This window comes from Schistocerca gregaria, chromosome 3, assembly GCF_023897955.1.
Source record: "Schistocerca gregaria isolate iqSchGreg1 chromosome 3, iqSchGreg1.2, whole genome shotgun sequence".
NCBI classification, from domain to species: domain Eukaryota; kingdom Metazoa; phylum Arthropoda; class Insecta; order Orthoptera; family Acrididae; genus Schistocerca; species Schistocerca gregaria.
This window is the reverse complement of record NC_064922.1, coordinates 804,422,761-804,441,860: the sequence shown is the minus strand read 5'-3', so window position 1 is coordinate 804,441,860 and position 19,100 is coordinate 804,422,761. Positions and strand designations below refer to the sequence as shown.

Genomic DNA, 19,100 nt, shown 5'->3' with positions numbered 1-19,100 from the left:
CCGGCATCATGGTGTGGGGAGTGATCTCCTACACTGGCCGTACACCTCTGGTGATCGTCGAGGGGACACTGAATAGTGCACGATACATCCAAACCGTCATCGAAACCTGCGTTCTACCATTCCTAGACCGGCAAGGGAACTTGCTGTTCCAACAGGACAACGCACGTCCGCATGTATCCTGTGCCACCCAACGTGCTCTAGAAGGTGTAAGTCAACTACCCTGGCCAGCAAGATCTCCGGATCTGTCCCCATTGAGCATGTTTGGGACTGGATGAAGCGTCGTCTCACGCGGTCTGCACGTCCAGCACGAATGCTGGTCCAACTGAGGCGCCAGGTGGAAATGGCATGGCAAGCCGTTCCACAGGACTACATCCAGCATCTCTACGATCGTCTCCATGGGAGAATAGCAGCCTGCATTGCTGAGAAAGGTGGATATATACTGTACTAGTGCCGACATTGTGCATGCTCTGTTGCCTGTGGTTCTGTCAGTGTGATCATGTGATGTATCTGACCCCAGGAATGTGCCAATAAAGTTTCCCCTTCCTGGGACAATGAATTCACGGTGTTCTTATTTCAATTTCCAGGAATGTATTAGGAAGTAAATGGACTTTAAAGATTGGCGATCTGGCAACACTGTAATTATGTGTATACTAACAACCGTTGTCAGGATATAGCAGCAGTGCTCTGCACTTGGTGCAGTGGATAACATTTAGGGTTAGCAAGCAGAAGGTTGCGGCTTATTTGTTTTCATTTGATGAAAGTAGTCTGCAGATATGGTATCTGGTGTCTTAATCGTCATACAAGTGGTTACAGAGGGTCTTCTACAAAACATTTGCAGTTACATACTTCGAACACAGAAATGAAAGTAAAATCGTTTTCATTGGTCAGCTTTTACAGATGTCTTTTGCATGTCGTGGATGTTAATTTTTTCGCATCACTGCATCTGCTAGATTCCAACCCGTTTTCACAATATACACTTCCCCCAAACGATCCCACTGAAATTATTTGCAAAGCATGTTGATAGCTCTACTGGTGAAGTAAGGCTCTAACAAAATGAGTGAACCTGAACATGGCAAGAACAGCAGTTGGTATTAATAGATGGAACCGTTGGAGAGTGGGTTCAAAGGAGTTTGGAATCTAGCAGATGCAGTATTGGGTCATGACATGCTAAAGGTTTCGTTAAAAGCTGACCAATGGAAACAATTTTATTTCCAGTTCTGTGTTTGTAGAACTTAACTTTTGTAGAAGACCCACTGTAATCACTGTATGATTATCAAGATGCCAGATACTGTACCACATAGCCTACTTTTAGCAAATAAAAACAAATAAGCCTCGATCCAGAATCAAACCCTCTACCTGATGCATGCTAACCCACAATGCTACTTACTGCACTAACTACAGAGCACTATTGCCATATCCTGACAGCGGTAGTTACTAAACAGGTGATAAAAGTGAAACTTCCTGGCAGATTAAAACTGTGTGCCCGACCAAGATTCGAACTCGGGACCATTGCCTTTCGCGGGCAAGTGCTCTAACATCTGAGCTACCGAAGCACGACTCACACCCGGTACTCACAGCTGTAAAGTTTGAAGGGAGGAGGCGAGATTCTGGCAGAAGTAAAACTGTGAGTACCGGGCCTGAGTCATGCTTCGGTAGCTCAGATGGTAGAGCACTTGCCCGCGAATGGCAAAGGTCCCAAGTTCGAGCTTGGGTCGGGCACACAGTTTTAATCTGCCAGGAAGTTTCATATCAGCGTACACTCTGCTGCAGAGTGAAAATCTCATTCAGGTGATAAAAGTGTTTCCAGATCGCCAATCTTTAATGTCCATTTACTACCGAAATACACCGAGGATGAAATTTTGTGAAATTTTTGTATTGCTAATAAATGAGAAATCGTGCTGCGAAGTCTGAGTGCGCAAATTTCTCTTCGCTCTGTATACTTCCCCAGCCCTCTGAGAGGTCGTGTGCTTTGGTTCCGAAATGTGTTGATGGACCGCCTATATATTTGCCATGTGTTTACTGACAGCTTCTTCTTAAGGTTGACAACTATGTGCACGAGTTATCCGAAACAAAAGCTCTTGTGCTTCGACTGTCTCTTCAGTATTCACACTTGTAAAGTAAAGCATACAAATTATTAATGAATTCAAATATGTTTTTACATCTGCTATGAAATTTCAATTCGACCTACTGAAGTATAACAAATTCAGCATTTATGTTATTTTTGCTTTATTCTTGCAAAAAATAAATGTCATTCACCTGAAATGCTTAAGGACTCTGTTTGTAATTGAAGAATGTTCATATACATATGTCCGAGCAGGAATAATATTGAAGAAATTAACTTCATAAGCCATATGCCTAACAATTACACAGGTCAGAATAACGCCTCAGCCTCGCACATAACCTTGGGGATTAACATCCAGCAACTATGGTATTAGTAAACTAAATAAACCATTGTTTCAGAATTCTCTTCCAATTGGCATCTGCCCTACATGTTAGTGAGCTGACATTGTGTAAACTCTGCTGCGTTTTGGCAAAAGAAGCAAATGCTAACATGGGAACAAGAAGAGGTATTAGGCCGAATTCAGCACTCATTTGCTTCTCTGAAAGTTACAAATGATTAAGTTAGGTGAAAATAAATTGGAGTTTGTGACGAAGAAAGCTGGTATCTCTCTATTTCTTCTCTTTGTTTTGCCTTCTGCCTCCTTAAATTCAGTTTTGCCCCATTACCATTAACATGCATAAGTATAATCTGCATTTCCATAAAAGAGAAAGGCCGGCCCTCAGTCCTAAGGAATATATGCAACAGGTCTAATTGTGTGTTTAAATTTGTTGACATAATTTGTTTCCTAATTTATTTTGACCATTCCTAGTTAATGCTTTTGTTATAAGGTGAAATCTGTAAATGTTTCATCACTTAGATTCTATTCTTGCCTTGAAAACAGATATAAATTATGTACTAACTACAAACATGAACGACTAGGATCCTTAAAGCATTTATTTCGTTCTATTCGAAACCATATTATAAAAGCCAGCCCTTAATTAATTCCAAACTAATTACCAGGTTCGATAAAAGTATTGTTTGTATAACTGTATCTTAATTTCATTATTTAAACAAATAATTTGGCTTAACAGTAGAAGGAACTGTTAAAAAGAAGGAATTTTTCCATGTATTCAGCTAATTGAATGAGTTATGTTTTAATTGTAAATTCTGTAATGAACACAGTATAGTTTCGGTGCCTATTATTGTGAGGATATATAAAGGATCAATTTTTGGTCCTGAGACAACCAGGCAGTCCACAGCCTATTTTCAGATGTGAAACATGTATTGGTTAGATTAACAACACTACATCAACTTAACAGTGCAGTAAGTGTAACACAAACAGGCCTCTTGTTAGAACAATTAATTACAATATTTGTTTAATTTATTTGAAAAAGTGTGTCACTGTATTATTCTGCAAGAACTGTGAACCACGTGGTTAGGTTTTTACTGCTCATACATGTTCAACAGCAACCTGTTAATGAGGCTTATCAACATTTGCCAGTAATGAACTGCCATATAATTGTTTAATACTAGGGGGGGGGAACACTATAAGTAAGGAACTGTGAAACACAACTGTGTAACTGCCAGCTACATAATTTACAGTAGTTAGTGTTGAATTTCCACCCCCTTTTCTGCAGCCAGTATAGCAAAGCTTTACATTAACACTGACGATTATCAATGATGAAATTAAGCAGGCGAACGTCGCAAGTTTAGGTTGCATATTCAGTTGAATTCATTTATGTACTAACCAAAGCTGAGGTGACAGTAGATCTTTTTGGGTGGTCACCATGCCAGTCTGATTTGGAGGGACTAAAACTAATATTTACAAAAAATATGAACATAAGCCCCAGTTTCGAATGGCACTTCCCCTCCACTGCTTGACACTTCACTTACAATGGGCGACCACCAGCCCGCAACCCCCACCACTACTGCTCTCCTCATGCCTGCCCTACCGAAAATAAAAATAAAATAAATTAAATTAAACACTTTATGCTGCTTGCAATCTACGTAGTTTTACAGCTTGCATTTATGGATTATGGAAAGTTCACAGCAAGTGCGATACTAAATCACCAGAATTTTCATAAAGGAGCAGATAAAAATTCACAAGTATTCATGGAATCAAAGCCTCAGCATCTCTTTAACACCATTATGGCATGACAGATTCGTAGAGCCATACACTTTACAACATTAATTAGTACAATTTATCATCAATTACTATGGAACAAATTATCCACACTATTTGCAAACATTACCTTTGTAAAAAGTCATTGATGCACAATGGAGGCAGCAACCCCTATTTTACAACTCACAGGACAGTCCCTAATAAATGAGAAATCGTGCTGCGAAGTCTGAGTGCGCAAATTTCTCTTCGCTCTGTATACTTCCCCAGCCCTCTTTGAGAGGTCGTGTGCTTTGGTTCCGAAATGTGTTGATGGACCGCCTACATATTTGCCTTGTGTTTACTGACAGCTTCTTCTTAAGGTTGACAACTATGTGCACGAGTTATCCGAAACAAAAGCATTTAATGCGTTATTAATAGGTAGGGCAGTATGACTTTCCCATTCAGCTGACCACAGTCTCTCAGATTTCTGTCTATGGAAACATTTGAAGGCATTTGGGTATCCTGTACTCACTAACATGCACACATGAAATGGACATGGGTAGCATGCATGATCTGAGGGCATGCCGATAATGTTTGTATGAGAAAGAGGGCTGATGGATTTGTAAAAATGAGTGGTAGCCACACTCAGCACTTACTGTACTGGCAGACAGATGGCTGTCATACAACAAAATAGCACTTATTTGTATTCATACAGATGTCTGCCAGACTTCTCTAGTCTTGTCCAGAACCATCCCTTGAAGAATACTGCAATTTTTTAAAACATCCTGTAAAGTACTGATCAGAAACCAAGGATGAATTTTATTTCCTGGAGCATAATGCAAACACTATTAAAATTGAACGAGAGCTCAAATAAAAGGCAAAATTTTATAACAGGTTTATTTTTTTTCCATCATTACTTAAAATGAACGGTAGGTAACTTTTTGATTACTAACTTATTCCTATGACCATTTAACACGCAGGGCCCAACATGAAGGTGTGTAGACATTTTTGAACAAATTCTAGTTTTTATTATTCCCAATGCATTGTGTAGATTGAATGGGCAGAGGGGGAGCAGGGGGGGGGGGGGGGGTGTTTGTTCTATACACCAAGTGCTACACATAGAACTGCTAGAATTTCTTGCATCTGGGTTCTAGAGAAGCTTCAAGTGACCATGTTGTTTCAATGCAAGTGAGAGCTTGCAGGTAACACCTAAGAAATAACCACACTCCTTAATTCCACAGCAGTGGACTGAAGTGTCCTTTAAAAATTTACTAGTGTAAGAAGCCATGGATCTTCTTGAGTTACAACAGGTGTTAATTGCACTCCCTAAAAATGCTCTGTGCAAAGGCTAATGTGAGTAGCAGAATGGACAGACATTTCAAGTCTACAACTGTACCAGTATTCATTTGTTTTGGGTCATTGCCAACATCGGCCTAACATATAATCCAGCCTGCACTAGCACTGCTGTCAACATTCTGCATTGACTTTACTACACTTGAGTTTTCTTTTTGGAGTTGTTAACTGTGCATTACATCTGCTTACATATGAGGGGTTCAGAGCACAAGTGGCATAACTCCACTTTTTGCTGAAAACGATTTAAACAGTATTCGTTAACAGAGACATCTGCAGTTCAGAGCTATAATTACACTCTCTTAAGTTTCATCAACTGTGCATAGAGGGCAGCACTGTGTTAGTGCTTTAACTGTTTCCCATTTTTATTCAGAGCACAACGTACACATGTCCATGCGCATTAGTGGAAGAGGGAATGTAAAGAGTCTTGTAGTGAACATATTATGGAAAATGTTCCTATGAATGATACGATGACAGGTAAGCCACACCAATAACTATTAATAGTATTCTATATGTAGCCAAAATGAATAAGATACTGTTCCTAACCTAACCTGTCTAATGGTGCTGCATATTACCATTACATGTATATCACAACAGAAGTGAAACCTGTAAGTATTGCGTATACTATGAATATACAACAGCTGCATTGTAGAACAGAACTACAGAATTCGACCTAACTTTATTTACCATACTTTTAGGTTCTGAGGAAGTTCATAGGGACATAACACCACACTAACTCCCAACACATGGAAACAGAACATCCATAAGAATAACAGGAACAGAGGACAATCGTATACAGTATATCTCGTAGTGGAAAGAAAGTTCCAGAAAGGATATTTGAGGACAAGGAGTGTAACTGCAGGAGGGAATGTAATGCAAAAATTGAGGCAAGTAGGAGGAAAGTAATATTCGAAAAGATTTGGAAATTAACAGACTACTCAAGACAGAATGTGTATATTCAGTGACTTGTTCAGTCAAACTCAGTACAAAGAAAATGCTTGAAGGATGGATGTCATTTTCCAAAAGCAGTCACATACAAATACTTTCTTAGGGTAGGAAACAACAGTACAGAGTTGTGCAAGAAGCACTTCTTAGGGACACTACAAATAAATGGAGATTATACAAGTGTATAGGAAAGGAGGAAGTGTTTGCTGTGACTGATTCACGAGGAAGAAAAACACCTGAAAATAAAATAGACGACAGTGGTGTTCAAGAACATATTAAGTAGTTTCCATCTTACCAGAGACATTATATTAGAAAGGTAATCCCGATCAACGATATCTCAGCCAGCACATCACAGTGAGAAAAATGTATGAACTCTATATTCAATGGTATAGGAACACTTGCAAAGAACTGGTGAAAGCAAAATATTACTATCATGTTTTCAGTTCAAGATTTAATCTACACTTCAAGCCTCCATCAAAAGACACTTGTAAAACATGTGATGAACTACAGCTGAAGACTGCAACTGAGGATGATGATCAAAAGAGACCTAAGTTGCAAAACGAGAAGGACAAACACCTAGCACAGGCTGAAAAAGAGAGTCGATGAAACAAGACGTAAACTCAGTACCTAGTGACCACTATTGCCTACACTTTATTTACAAAAGGCATTCCCCTTTCCAAAACTGCAGACGTCTGTTGCCTACTATAAGAGAAATTTATACATGTGTAATCTGGGATGGCATTCTTTTAATGATGGAAATGGATACATGTACATGTGGGATGAAACAGAAGGAAGTCAAGTTTCCCAAGTTTGTGTGTCCTGTGGTGTGAAACACCTTAAAGATGTGCAAAGACATACGAAGTAATAACTGCACATTCTGATTCGTGTACAGGGCAGAACCATTAATGTAACTTGTGTTTCCTTAATGAAATTAGTGCAAGACCCAGACATGAAAGTGCAAGTAATAAAACACAAATTTATGATACCTAGCTTCAGCTGGTGATTGAGTAGATATCATCCAAGGGTGTTAAAAAAAAAAGCCTTTCACTGTTCGCATACTAAAGGACAACAACTCTGTGTCAATGAAGGAGCTACCAGAAAGCACACTGATCAGGAAAAGGGCTACTGATGGGCATCCATTAAATTGGCTGCAGGCCAGATAGATGCAATTTGAATGGGCAGTGCCATTTCGGTCAAAGTGAAGAATTTAATGAGGTGGATTTTTGTAAGCACATGTCAGGCAGACCTCTTCAAAGCCTTGCATCAGTGACACAAAGAAGAGTCTACAAGACCAGGTGAACTGTGACAACCAACAAGAAGAAAGATACGCTTGACCTTCTAAAATTTATTCCTCCAGAATATATCGCGCATTCTTCAAGAACATGCCTATGACTGTGGCTACTCAACGTTCAGATTCCCCAGATCAGATTTTGGATGAGCAACAAACCTGTATTCACACAATGGATTTGAAGTTACAATGGACGACTGATAAAGGTGTTCCCTTTCTTTCTTGATTAACAAGTCATTTCCTATATGATATTCTGTTTTGTTAATGCATTAGATACTTTAGTGCATATTATCCCATACTTATCAATACAAATAAATTATTAAGATCAATAACTGTTTATACACTTCTTAATGAATGCTCCTCTTACTCAAAACTATCGTAGGTGGAGTTACCTACTTGTGCTGTAAACCCCTCACAACATGCAAAATGCACATTTCCTAACTAAATAAGGCTAGGGGCGCTGTAGGGAAATGTTGTCAGTGCTGGTCGCGTAATTTTGATTTGTGTCAATTCAGCTAACGACCACGCCGACTCTCCTCAAGGTCTGTTTAAATAACAACACATTATGTGTGTAAGCAACTGGCCATGCTATTCCAAGCTCATTATGACGAGGGAGGAAGAGCGCTAGCCAAGACCTCGCAATATGCACTTCAAAATAAATAAAAGCAATGTTGACTGGAATACTCTCTTTCAGATTCTAAAGGTGGCAGGGGTCAAATACAGGGAGCGAAAGGCTATTTACAATTTGTACAGAAACCAGATGGCAGTTAGCGTCGAGGGAAATGAAAGGGAAGCAGTGGTCGGGAAGGGAGTAAGACAGGATTATAGCCTCTCCCCGATGTTATTCAAACTGTATATTGAGCAAGCAGTAAAGGAAACAAAAGAAAAGTTCGGTGTAGGTATTGAAATCCATGGAGAAGAAATAAAAACTTTGAGGTTCGCCAATGACATTGTAATTCTGTCAGAAACAGCAAAAGACTTGGAAGAGCAGTTGAATGGAATGGACAGTGTCTTGAAAGGAGGGTATAAGATGAACAACAACAAAAGCAAAACAAGGATAATGGAATGTAGTCGAACTAAGTCGGGTGATGCTGAAGGAATTAGATTAGGAAGTGAGACACTTAAAGTAGTAAAGGAGTTTTGCTATTTGGGGAGCAAAATAACTGATGATGGCCGAAGTAGAGAGGATATAAAATGTAGACTGGCAATGGCAAGGAAAGCATTTCTGAAGACGAGAAATTTGTTAACATTGAGTATAGATTTAAGTGTCAGCAAGTCATTTCTAGAAGTATTTGTATGGAGTGTAGCCATGTATGGAAGTGAAACATGGACGATAAATAGTTTTGACAAGAAGAGAATAGAAGCTTTTGAAATGTGGTGCTACAGAAGAATGCTGGAGATTAGATGGCTAGATCACATAACTAATGAGGAAGTATTGAATAGGATTGGGGAGAAGAGAAGTTTGTGGCACAACTTGACCAGAAGAAGGGATCGGTTGGTAGGACATGTTCTGAGGCATCAAGGGATCACCAATTTGGTATTGGTGGGCAGCGTGTAGGGTAAAAATCGTAGAGGGAGACCAAGAGATGAATACACTAAGCAGATTCAGAAGGATGTAGGTTGCAGTAGGTACTGGGAGATGAACAAGCTTGCAAAGGATAGAGTAGCATGGAGAGCTGCATCAAACTAGTCTCAGGACTGAAGACCGCAACAAACAACAATACAGTTAGGACTGGGTAAAAACAAATAAAATAAAATTGAAGAAATTCACTGAAATATGACTAACAGTGAAAGCAGCTTAAGTTTGATATTTCTTTTCCTTATTGTGAGTGATGAACGAGGCGTTGCAGCCATCAGCAGCAGAAACAAAATAATCAAACAGCATTACCGAATTATTTGAATATACTCCTTCAATTACTGATGGTGGATACAATGGCTGCCTAGTTCAGAAAAATATTTATTTACATAACCTTTGCAGTTAACTACAGCACAATGAATTTTTTAACAGTTCACACCCATTTCAAAATTGTGAAGTTTATAGTGTCAGTCACAGAGAGCATTACTCTATTCTTTATTTTTTTGCACTAAATGGTGATTACAGTTCTTAATTTTTCACATATATCTTGAAGTACATGTTGTTGTTGTCTTCAGTCCTGAGACTGGTTTGATGCAGCTCTCCATGCTATTCTATCCTGTGTAAGTTGCTTCATCTCCCAGTACTTATTGCAACCTAGAGCCTTCTGAATCTGCTTAGTGTATTCATCTCTTGGTCTCCCTCTATGATTTTTACCCTCCAATGCTGCATTTGTGATCCCTTGATGCCTCTGAACATGTCGTACCAACCGGTCCCTTCTTATCAAGTTGTGCCACAAACTCCTCTTCTCCCCAATTCTATTCAGTCCCTCCTCATTAGTTATGTGATCTACCCATTGGATCTTCAGCATTCTTCTGTAGGGCCATATTTTGAAAGATTCTATTCTCTTCTTGCCCAAACTATTTATTGTCCATGTTTCACTTCTATACATGGCTACACTCCATACATATTCTTTCAGAATCATCATTAAGGCATTGCCTTTTGTGTCTGGTGATAGTGATGTGAAATCTTTAAAAATATGCTAGAGCATAGAAAACACACATTATACATACTTTTTGTCAGCCATTAAATTACATTATTCTTTTTTTGTACACAATGTATTCTACAAATTAATTAATTGTTAAGCTGACTGGGGGCCTCATCTAGTTTCACTTTCCCGGGCCTCTGACAAGCTTAGTGCTAAGTTCGCCACTGCTTAAATGGTATATACAGCAAGAGAGAAAAGGACAACTACATCATTAAGGCATTGCCTTTTGTGTCTGGTGATAGTGATGTGAAATCTTTAAAAATATGCTAGCTGAAGTAACAGTGTCAGCAACATTGGCAGTATCTGCACTTCAAACGGTGCACATTAGCAGATTTGCGTCACTATTAGTCGATAACCATACCTATTTACAGTACAAAAAGACTCAATCTGAAAGGCAGAATAGTCGATCGCCAGAGTTAATCTGTCTTGGAAATCACTAGCGTAAAACCTCTATAATCCACAACATATTTTTATGATAGTTGCAGGATAATGTTACACAAATTGTGACAATTTGATAAGAACAGACACAGTTGATTGAATTCACCAGTTGAGATCTAAGACCATGAGGTAAATTAAATGAACTTTAACAAAGTTTTCAATACTCACAATAAAACCTTTCCCAGTAGGTGTGTTCGTAACTGGTACACACGGCAATGGAAGATTATCTTTACAAGTCAGATGGCAAACTCCTCTGCAGTCGCGACACTTGAGTGCTATTTTACCAAATTTGATTCTGAAATGAACATGAATTACTTATAACTGATGGTATACAAACTGACTTACAGTGAAACATTTATTTTACATTTTCTTAGAGTTCAGACTCGAAAACTGTAGAACTGAGGGAAATGCAGAATTGAGGAAAACATTAAACCCCCCCAAAATACGAGCATAAACATACGTAATAGGCATCTATGACAGAAAATAGTAATCCTCCCCAATAGAATGTATAAAACCTGCCTAAGTGAAGGAAATTAGACATACAATACACTGTTTATACAATAATTTGTGATAATGAATTTCATCAGTTCTTAAAAAAATCACAGATGTGTAACAGCAGACAGAAACTTGTCAAAAAATTGAAATTGGTATCTGGGTGCAGGGCAATCGAGCTGGTCTCCAACATGCTACGACTACAAATTATACATCAGATCATGCATTTTCGAGACCTATTTCCTTTGTGTTCACCCAGAGAAAGTAAAAAATTGATTAACATGGTGAATTAAACGAAAAACTGTGAAGGCAGTGAAAGGCATCGGATTCAAATGTTTGGTGGCTTGTGTTTTCTTTCAGTAGCAAATGGCAGTATAATTGAGTTGAATAGACTTCAAGCTGCGTACACACTAAACTTGAAACGTGTTTCCTGTTACTTGATGTCGAGACCATTGGAAACATCTTTTGAAACACGGAAACGTGTATCTGTAGCTGAGTCGGTACTAATCAAAGAAAACAATGTTTCAGGCCAGCTACTGCATGTCACAGCTGCATGAAGCAAGTGTGTGTGTATACGCTGCATTGTGTCTTCCGTGGTATAGAGTTGTTAGGTGTTTAGTTTTCTCATGCTGTAATGTTGTTATACTTGTACCAGGCTGTCAGCTGCTTATGGAATATATGAAGCAAGCAGTTCAAGAACAGCAATAAAAAAAGATACTCTGCGGAAACTGCCGTTACATTTGGTAGAATACTGAGAAAGCCTGCGTAGTAAAGAAAATAGGGTCATTTGTCGTAGCTTGCTTCAACATGTGAAATAAATACTCAAGGCTCTACGCAAACTAGAGGTATCTTCCATATTCAATTCCCACACATAGCTAGTATCCCACCAGTTTTCTGTAGTATGATTTTGCTCACCAAAGAAGACAACTGTATACAAAATGACAAACTGATTCCTTACAACAACTAATCGTATTTTCTTAACCATTAACAACTACTATACAAACTCTCCATCAAAATAGTATCGTAGTTTTAATACCAACTACGAAACCCTTTGATAAATGCGACCCTATTCTGTAAATCTACGAAACACAGAGATGCTTGTGGACAATGGGTTACGATAAATAAATAAAAAAAGAATGCATGACAATGATGTCTTTCTCTTTTGTTTGCATAAACCTTCGAGCATTAATAATGCAGCAACACATATTACAGTTTCCTCATTTCTATATATAACATGGCAGACAATATGAAAACAATACGACACACAGCACTGCAGGCGATGCAATTACACCGAAATGTTTACTGAAAGTGTGGACAGAAACAGAGCAAGAAACGAAGTCAGAAACTGATGCAGTAAATTACAGGAAATGTTTCCAACTGAAACATGTTTCCAGTGGCAGTGTGGACACAGCTTCACACTGCTTTTTGCTGTCATGACAGTACACAAATTCCAAGCTCTGTTATCACTGTGTGTGCAAGGCCAGCAGTCTTCACCACCTCCGCCAGCCGCTATACGAACTGAGGATTGCCTCAGAACCCATGTGACAGGTGTCATCGGTGCCAACGTAAGCCATAACTTGCAGACAACTGCAACTGCACTCTTGATCGCCACAGGCAATGCCGCCTCCACATCTCTGATGTTTCATATTTAGCATATTTCGTCATATGGCCACGTGGAGCACAAGTTGACACCATCCTTCACTTTTTGTTGCTCAAATGTTTTTAGTGAAAACACAGCACCAGTTACGTATTGTATTCATGCTGTGCAAAACTTGTTTCGAGAATTTATTCTCGTTGTCAAGTGCAGTATTTACGTATGTATTTTTGTGACATTACACAAAACAAACAATGGGTGTGTGTGTGTTTGGCACATTACCTGATAACACCAAAAAGACGAGTACAGTGCAAGATACACAGGGTAACACATATTCAAACACCATAAAAAATACTTATTTATATATTTGCACATCACGAGAAAAATTTCTCAAAACACGTCACACTAAGCATGAAAAAATACGCAACGAGTGCAGTATTTCCTAATTTACGTAATGAATGACAGCTGAAGGCTTTTGAACAACATTGATTATGATGTTTGAAATTAAGTCAAACATTTCCACTTCCCAGACAGTTATAAATTCCAGTTACATCAGAGGTTTTTATTAGATAATACACCTTTATTAAATAATAAAAAGGTCCCTGACAAGTCTTTTTATGCCTGTTATGTACATACATCATACATAAAGTTCAAGGAGGTATCCTATACGTAACTTTTACAGCTGAAAACTTAATTTCCCACATTTTGCATTTTTCCGCCTTTAACATCCATCCCCCCCCCCCCCCCACTTTTTTTTTTTTTAAGTGCAAAAGCTGGGTTTTACTGTACAATAACCTAACTAAATTGCGCAAGTTTCTTTGTTCTATGAGACGCCAGGTCACACAGCTGAATCTTACATGGCCATAGGTGGCATATGTTTTATTGGGACCACTCCCATTAATTAATAACGTGACACTAGATGACAACCTACTTGTGTACTTACATTCCGTCATCCCCATGCACTGGTGTACTGTTTCCGCAAATGTATTGTTACGCATTTTCTATTTGGATATTGCTCTATGCCTTATACTGCGAAATACCACTAAGCAATAATTTGTTAGTTTGGATGTAAAAAGTATAAAATAAAGCTACTGAAACTATTACTGATAAATAGTTCGGACGAACAGTTTACTATGTAACAGTATTTATACCCAATTTCCCATTCTGGGAGGAATTAACATCTTTACTTAAATTTGATCACAATTGTGAATTTTTCAATGTTCCTAATCATATAGAAATTACCTTGCGATGTTGCTCTATGTTTTTAATGATGTGAAAAAGATGTGTTCTCTTTCTCAAGGGAAAAAAACACCTCCTAAAATGTATGAGTATTTAAAATATCTTTTGCAGGTGTTCAAAGTAAGTGCCTTAACTGTTGGAATCTATTGGTAACAACAACAATGTGACTAAGTGTTACAAATACATAGATAACACTGATGTCTTTTCCTCAAGTGGTGTCAGGCAAACATTTATGAGTTCTGTTTAAATGTATTTACAATAGCAATCTTTCAATATATTGGGTGTTCTGTTTATCTGATGACCCCTATGTGGCGCAGAAGATGCCGGGCAGTGAGCGTTCCAAATTCCGGCAATCAGATGCCTTGTCACCCGTCTACTGCTGCGGTATGAGATGACTACATTTAAATGTAAGCAAATAAATTTTGTACTCATCCATGTCATGCAAGTAGAAGCTGCAACTGCCTGCTAATATTTTCCACCATCTCTGGCATTCACTGAAGAAATAATTAATCCCACAAAGTAATTCTCCCTGTGATATTTAATTAATTGATTCATGGATATTATCCTCGAGTTCCTCTGTTATGTGAGGATTTGTTGTGTACACTTTGTCCTTCAGTGTACCCCACAAATAAAATCTCACAGAGTTAAAGTAGGATTTCTAGCGGGCCAGATATTGTTACTAATCACTCCTTCATTGAACACACCATAAATTCCGCGCAAAAAAATTTTGGCTTTAGGAGCCCTTGCCGAATCCTGTTGAAAAATTGTCAAGCTTCATTCTCTTTCACAGAGTTCATTAAAAAATGGTCGCAAAATGTTTTGCACAATCTTTCATCTGTAACTGTCTCATTAAAAAAGTTGGGCCTGCTATTCTGTTATCACTAACTGCACACCACAACCCTATTTTCTGATCACAAAGGGGTTCCTCATGAAGCACAACAGGTCTATTGAGCTCCAATGTCGACAGTTTTGGGAATTAGCATACCAGTGTAAATGGAACCAAGCCTCGTCTGAAAACAGAATGAGGTAAGGATCCATTTCATTGTCTTGCACTCGTTTTAAAACTCATTCGCAAAACTTAAACCCTGTGCACAGGATCACTAGGTCGAAGTTCTTGTACTACATATACTTTATAGGACCTAAGCGCAAGCAGCTTAGCACCTCTTTGAACAGAGGTGCACAATATTTGTGTTTGCTGTGAAAGATGTCTAAGAAACTTTTTAGGGGAATTCTCCAGGCCATGCCACCGAGACAGGCTTCCGTGAACACAGCACATCATTGTTTATGCTTTTTGTCTTACACACTTCCTGTTTCATGAAATTTATTCACTAATTTGTGAACTGCATCAAAACTCTGACACCTGGAAACTTCTGTTCTTGGCATTGTTGTGGCCGACAAGACTCATGTCTGCATGGCCTTCAGGCTAAAAGACTGGGGTAGGTGCAGCTTCCTTGGCCGGCCTGCAATACCCCGGACAGGCTGACAACAGATGAATAGAACACCCTGCATTACCACAACCTTGTTACTTTCTCCGTTTAATACAGGTAAAGTTAACGAGATCCTGAGAATATGGTGTCTCCTCAACAGATGCAAAGTTTCGCACTGCCTGTTACCCGAACGTCAACTGGCAAAAACCGCAACAAGATGAGAGTCCCATTATCTGGAGCCTCAATATGCTTCATTGTAATAATTTAACAAATGGAATGTGGAAGTGTATACTGCATTATGTGTGTGTTACAGTCATTCAGTTATTGGCTGACCTTCCTAACATTAACTTCATGTTAGTACAGTAAAGGTGTTTTTGAAGCTTTTGTGTGAAAACAAGAGAATAAACAGTGAAGTTAAGTTACTTATAAGGAAATATTTGAACTATTTAAGAGGGAACTATATTAATTTCAGTCTATTGCAACAGAATTGTGAGTAGTCTTTCATATTCAGCCTAAAAAATTGATGACAGCGAAATACAAGGAAAATAAAACATTCGCAATTTAAAAGTGCAGAACATAACATTAATTCTGAAGAGCACAAATAGTTCATTAAAGTTTGTGAATATTTAAAAGAGATCTCATGCTGTAAACAGCACTAAGTTCTCATCCCTGGTCATCTACTTATTTAGGTTTATGTAACCAAGCATTAAACATTACCAGTCTATCACTCAGTGAAGTACCTCGATAAAGAAACTTACTTTTTACTGCAAGGTTCACACATCTCTGGGCGAATAATTGTCTTTGAGCAAAATGCATGAGGCCTGTTGTTAATTATTTTATCAGCACCAAAATTAAATCCACCAACATGAGGACTCGGTTGTATGGATTGCTTGCGACTGGTTTTTGGTGTCAATGAATCATCTGTATCAGAAGACACTGGAAAGAGTGAACAAGAAATTTAGTATTACCATACTGGGTAGCACACACAAGTAATACTAATCATTACTCAAATTTAAAAAAAAAGGCCAAGAATATTTTTAATGCAGTTGTTTCTCAGAAATAAATGTACGAAGAGAGTGTTGCCATGTTGCAATGCAATCTCAACCAAACAGATTTGAAAATGGTAAACTGTAAGCCGAATCCATGATATTGCCTCAAAAGGCGAGAGATCTCCCCCCCCCCCCCCCCCTTTCTCCCTCCAAATTTTACTGACCTGTAAACACTATAGGGTGTCTCCTTTTATTAGGAAATCTACTCAGTGGTTGATACAGAAAAAGTTCAAGGAGAGGGCACTAAAGGTATCTTGAGCTACCTTTACTTTTGCCATGATAAAAAAATAATCAAGTCGCAAGCGAAGTTTAAGAAAGTTTTATTTGAACTGATTCTACACATATACAAGACAATGCCATCTTATTATGTGCTGTGGCAATAGATGCAGATTTTGTTTGGCATGTGCAAAGTAGAATAGTCAGATCTTGGACAAACAGACTACGCTTGCATAACAGAATCACGATCATTAATAGTGTCTATGCTTGCTTGTCTTGAAGAATCTCTCCCATTAGTCTCTTTTTGATCACAAAGAGTGATTCTTCTTCAAAGAACGGTAGTTCAGTTAAGCACCGATTCACTTCATGTGCCAGATCATTACCATCATGTTTCAGTAATAGTGAGAGCAAAAGTATACTGAATTTTAAATGATAAATATTTTTCATTCAGTTGAGTTGACTGATGAAAGAAATGTACGAATAGCGTGCGGGCTGACTGGCGGAGGCGGCGCGGGTGGCAATGCGGGTAGCCCCGCCCCTGAATCTATTAGAGATTCATGGATCACATATGAGAGATGATTCATGAAATTCCATTACAATTTTCATTGTGAAAGCTTCTTAAAGGTGTCAAAAATCACAAACACTGTCGGCCCACACACACTTTCTATTTCTTCCAGTGAGAGTATATGAAAAAAATAACTATTTTGATACTTCATCTGCAGCCCCTATCCCAAAGGAATGCCCATTACATAAATTCCTCAGGAAAATAAATGCATAATGCACAAATATGTAAAATTTTGGTGTATAATGCATTGTAAAAGTGATATAGTGTCAGGTGATCAACCACAACAAAATAAAATGTGCATGTAGTAGTTATTACACCTAAAATAGAAAACCAATCACAATTTTTGTATAACAGTCAATAGAAATAAAAAGACCCACTGAAGATGATATACAAGTTTGAAACACGTTTGAGTATAAAGTAAAACAGAGAAAGCTTCACATTTTGGAGAGAGTGAAGTATTTAAAATACCAATTTCATTTGCAAACATGGAAAAGACAGCAACAGGTTGTTTCACCACCACGAAGACGATAGTCTCTATACGACTGTTGTTATCGGCATATGAATAGAAATATATAGCGCAGTATGATATGCTGCCGTCACTGCTACATAACCCAGCCTCTTGTTCGAACTAACATACCTAAACCATACCAAAAGTGCTTGAATCCCAATCTCGAATGACTAAGTGGGCAAGACAATGCTGATGGAAGTTCGGGTAAAGAGGTACAGAAATTCAAGAAGAATGCAAATTATACAATTCACTACCTGAAAGGTTAGAAAACGGCAAATCACAATATAATGTTAAATGTAACATGGTGGAATGCTCGAGTTGCTGTAATACCATTCCTAATACCAGCAGTTTTTCTTTCTTTCCCTTTTTCCCCTTGTTTAGTGGTTTACTCCATATGTAATAGATGTACCAAATACATATTGAGTTTCGAAATTCTTATTGAAGGTGTATTTCTCAGAAATTTGCTATGGAGTGTATAGATTGCTGGTAACAACAGTACCAATCGATAACCAATAGTTTTAACAGACAATTTATTTCGAGAATTATTTGAAATTTAAGATTCACTAAAACCACGTGCATTTCAAAATTTTTCTTAAGGTTAACATACCATTACTGAAACCCTTATTACTTTCTTCTTACACAAGATGTTTTCTTTTTACATTGTGTAATTAAAAAGCTATCTTTATTCAAAATTTGTTAGTTTCAACAATGTTCAAATCTTAGAATGTGATCCCCATAATTTCAGTGTTGCTGTCTATTCCTCACAATTTTCCTAGAACAACTTCTTAGTTTATCGATTAATTGAATTAGATAATTTAAATCTCTAGAAAAATTTGGCAGTCTCTATAAATCCCAGTGCACTTCCAAACTTCTGCCCCCATGAACCATATTTTACCATTTTAAGGACAGCAAAGCAAATGTGAAACAAACAAATGCCTCTGCCTAGTACAATCATAGTTTTCATTTGATATTGTACATTATTATATGAAATTTAACAGGTTTACATATTTAAATTATGTAATTTTCATCTAACACATATATCCAAATAGGTGCTGGGCACAAAGCTACAGTACGTGGGAGGTGAGTATTCAAAGAATACACATACTGTATCATTCAGCATGACATTTAAAGCAAGTCTGTACTCCATAGTCACCATATAATAATCCTTATCAGACACTTTAAGTTCAAAACAAGTCCGTCGTCGGCAATCAACAAGTACCAACACT

At 38.0% G+C, this 19,100-nt stretch overlaps 1 protein-coding gene across 1 annotated transcript in view; it reads right to left on the bottom strand.

The window, feature by feature from the left end:
• The window catches only part of LOC126354368 (rac GTPase-activating protein 1), a 139,127-nt gene that overhangs the window by 55,963 nt on the left and 64,064 nt on the right, over positions 1–19,100 (bottom strand). Inside the window, exons 6-7 of the mRNA XM_050003951.1 lie at positions 16,295–16,472; positions 10,953–11,079 (exon numbers count right to left, since the gene is read on the bottom strand). Coding sequence (XP_049859908.1) covers positions 10,953–11,079; positions 16,295–16,472 — 305 coding nt within the window. The remainder of the gene's footprint in view (positions 1–10,952; positions 11,080–16,294; positions 16,473–19,100) is intronic.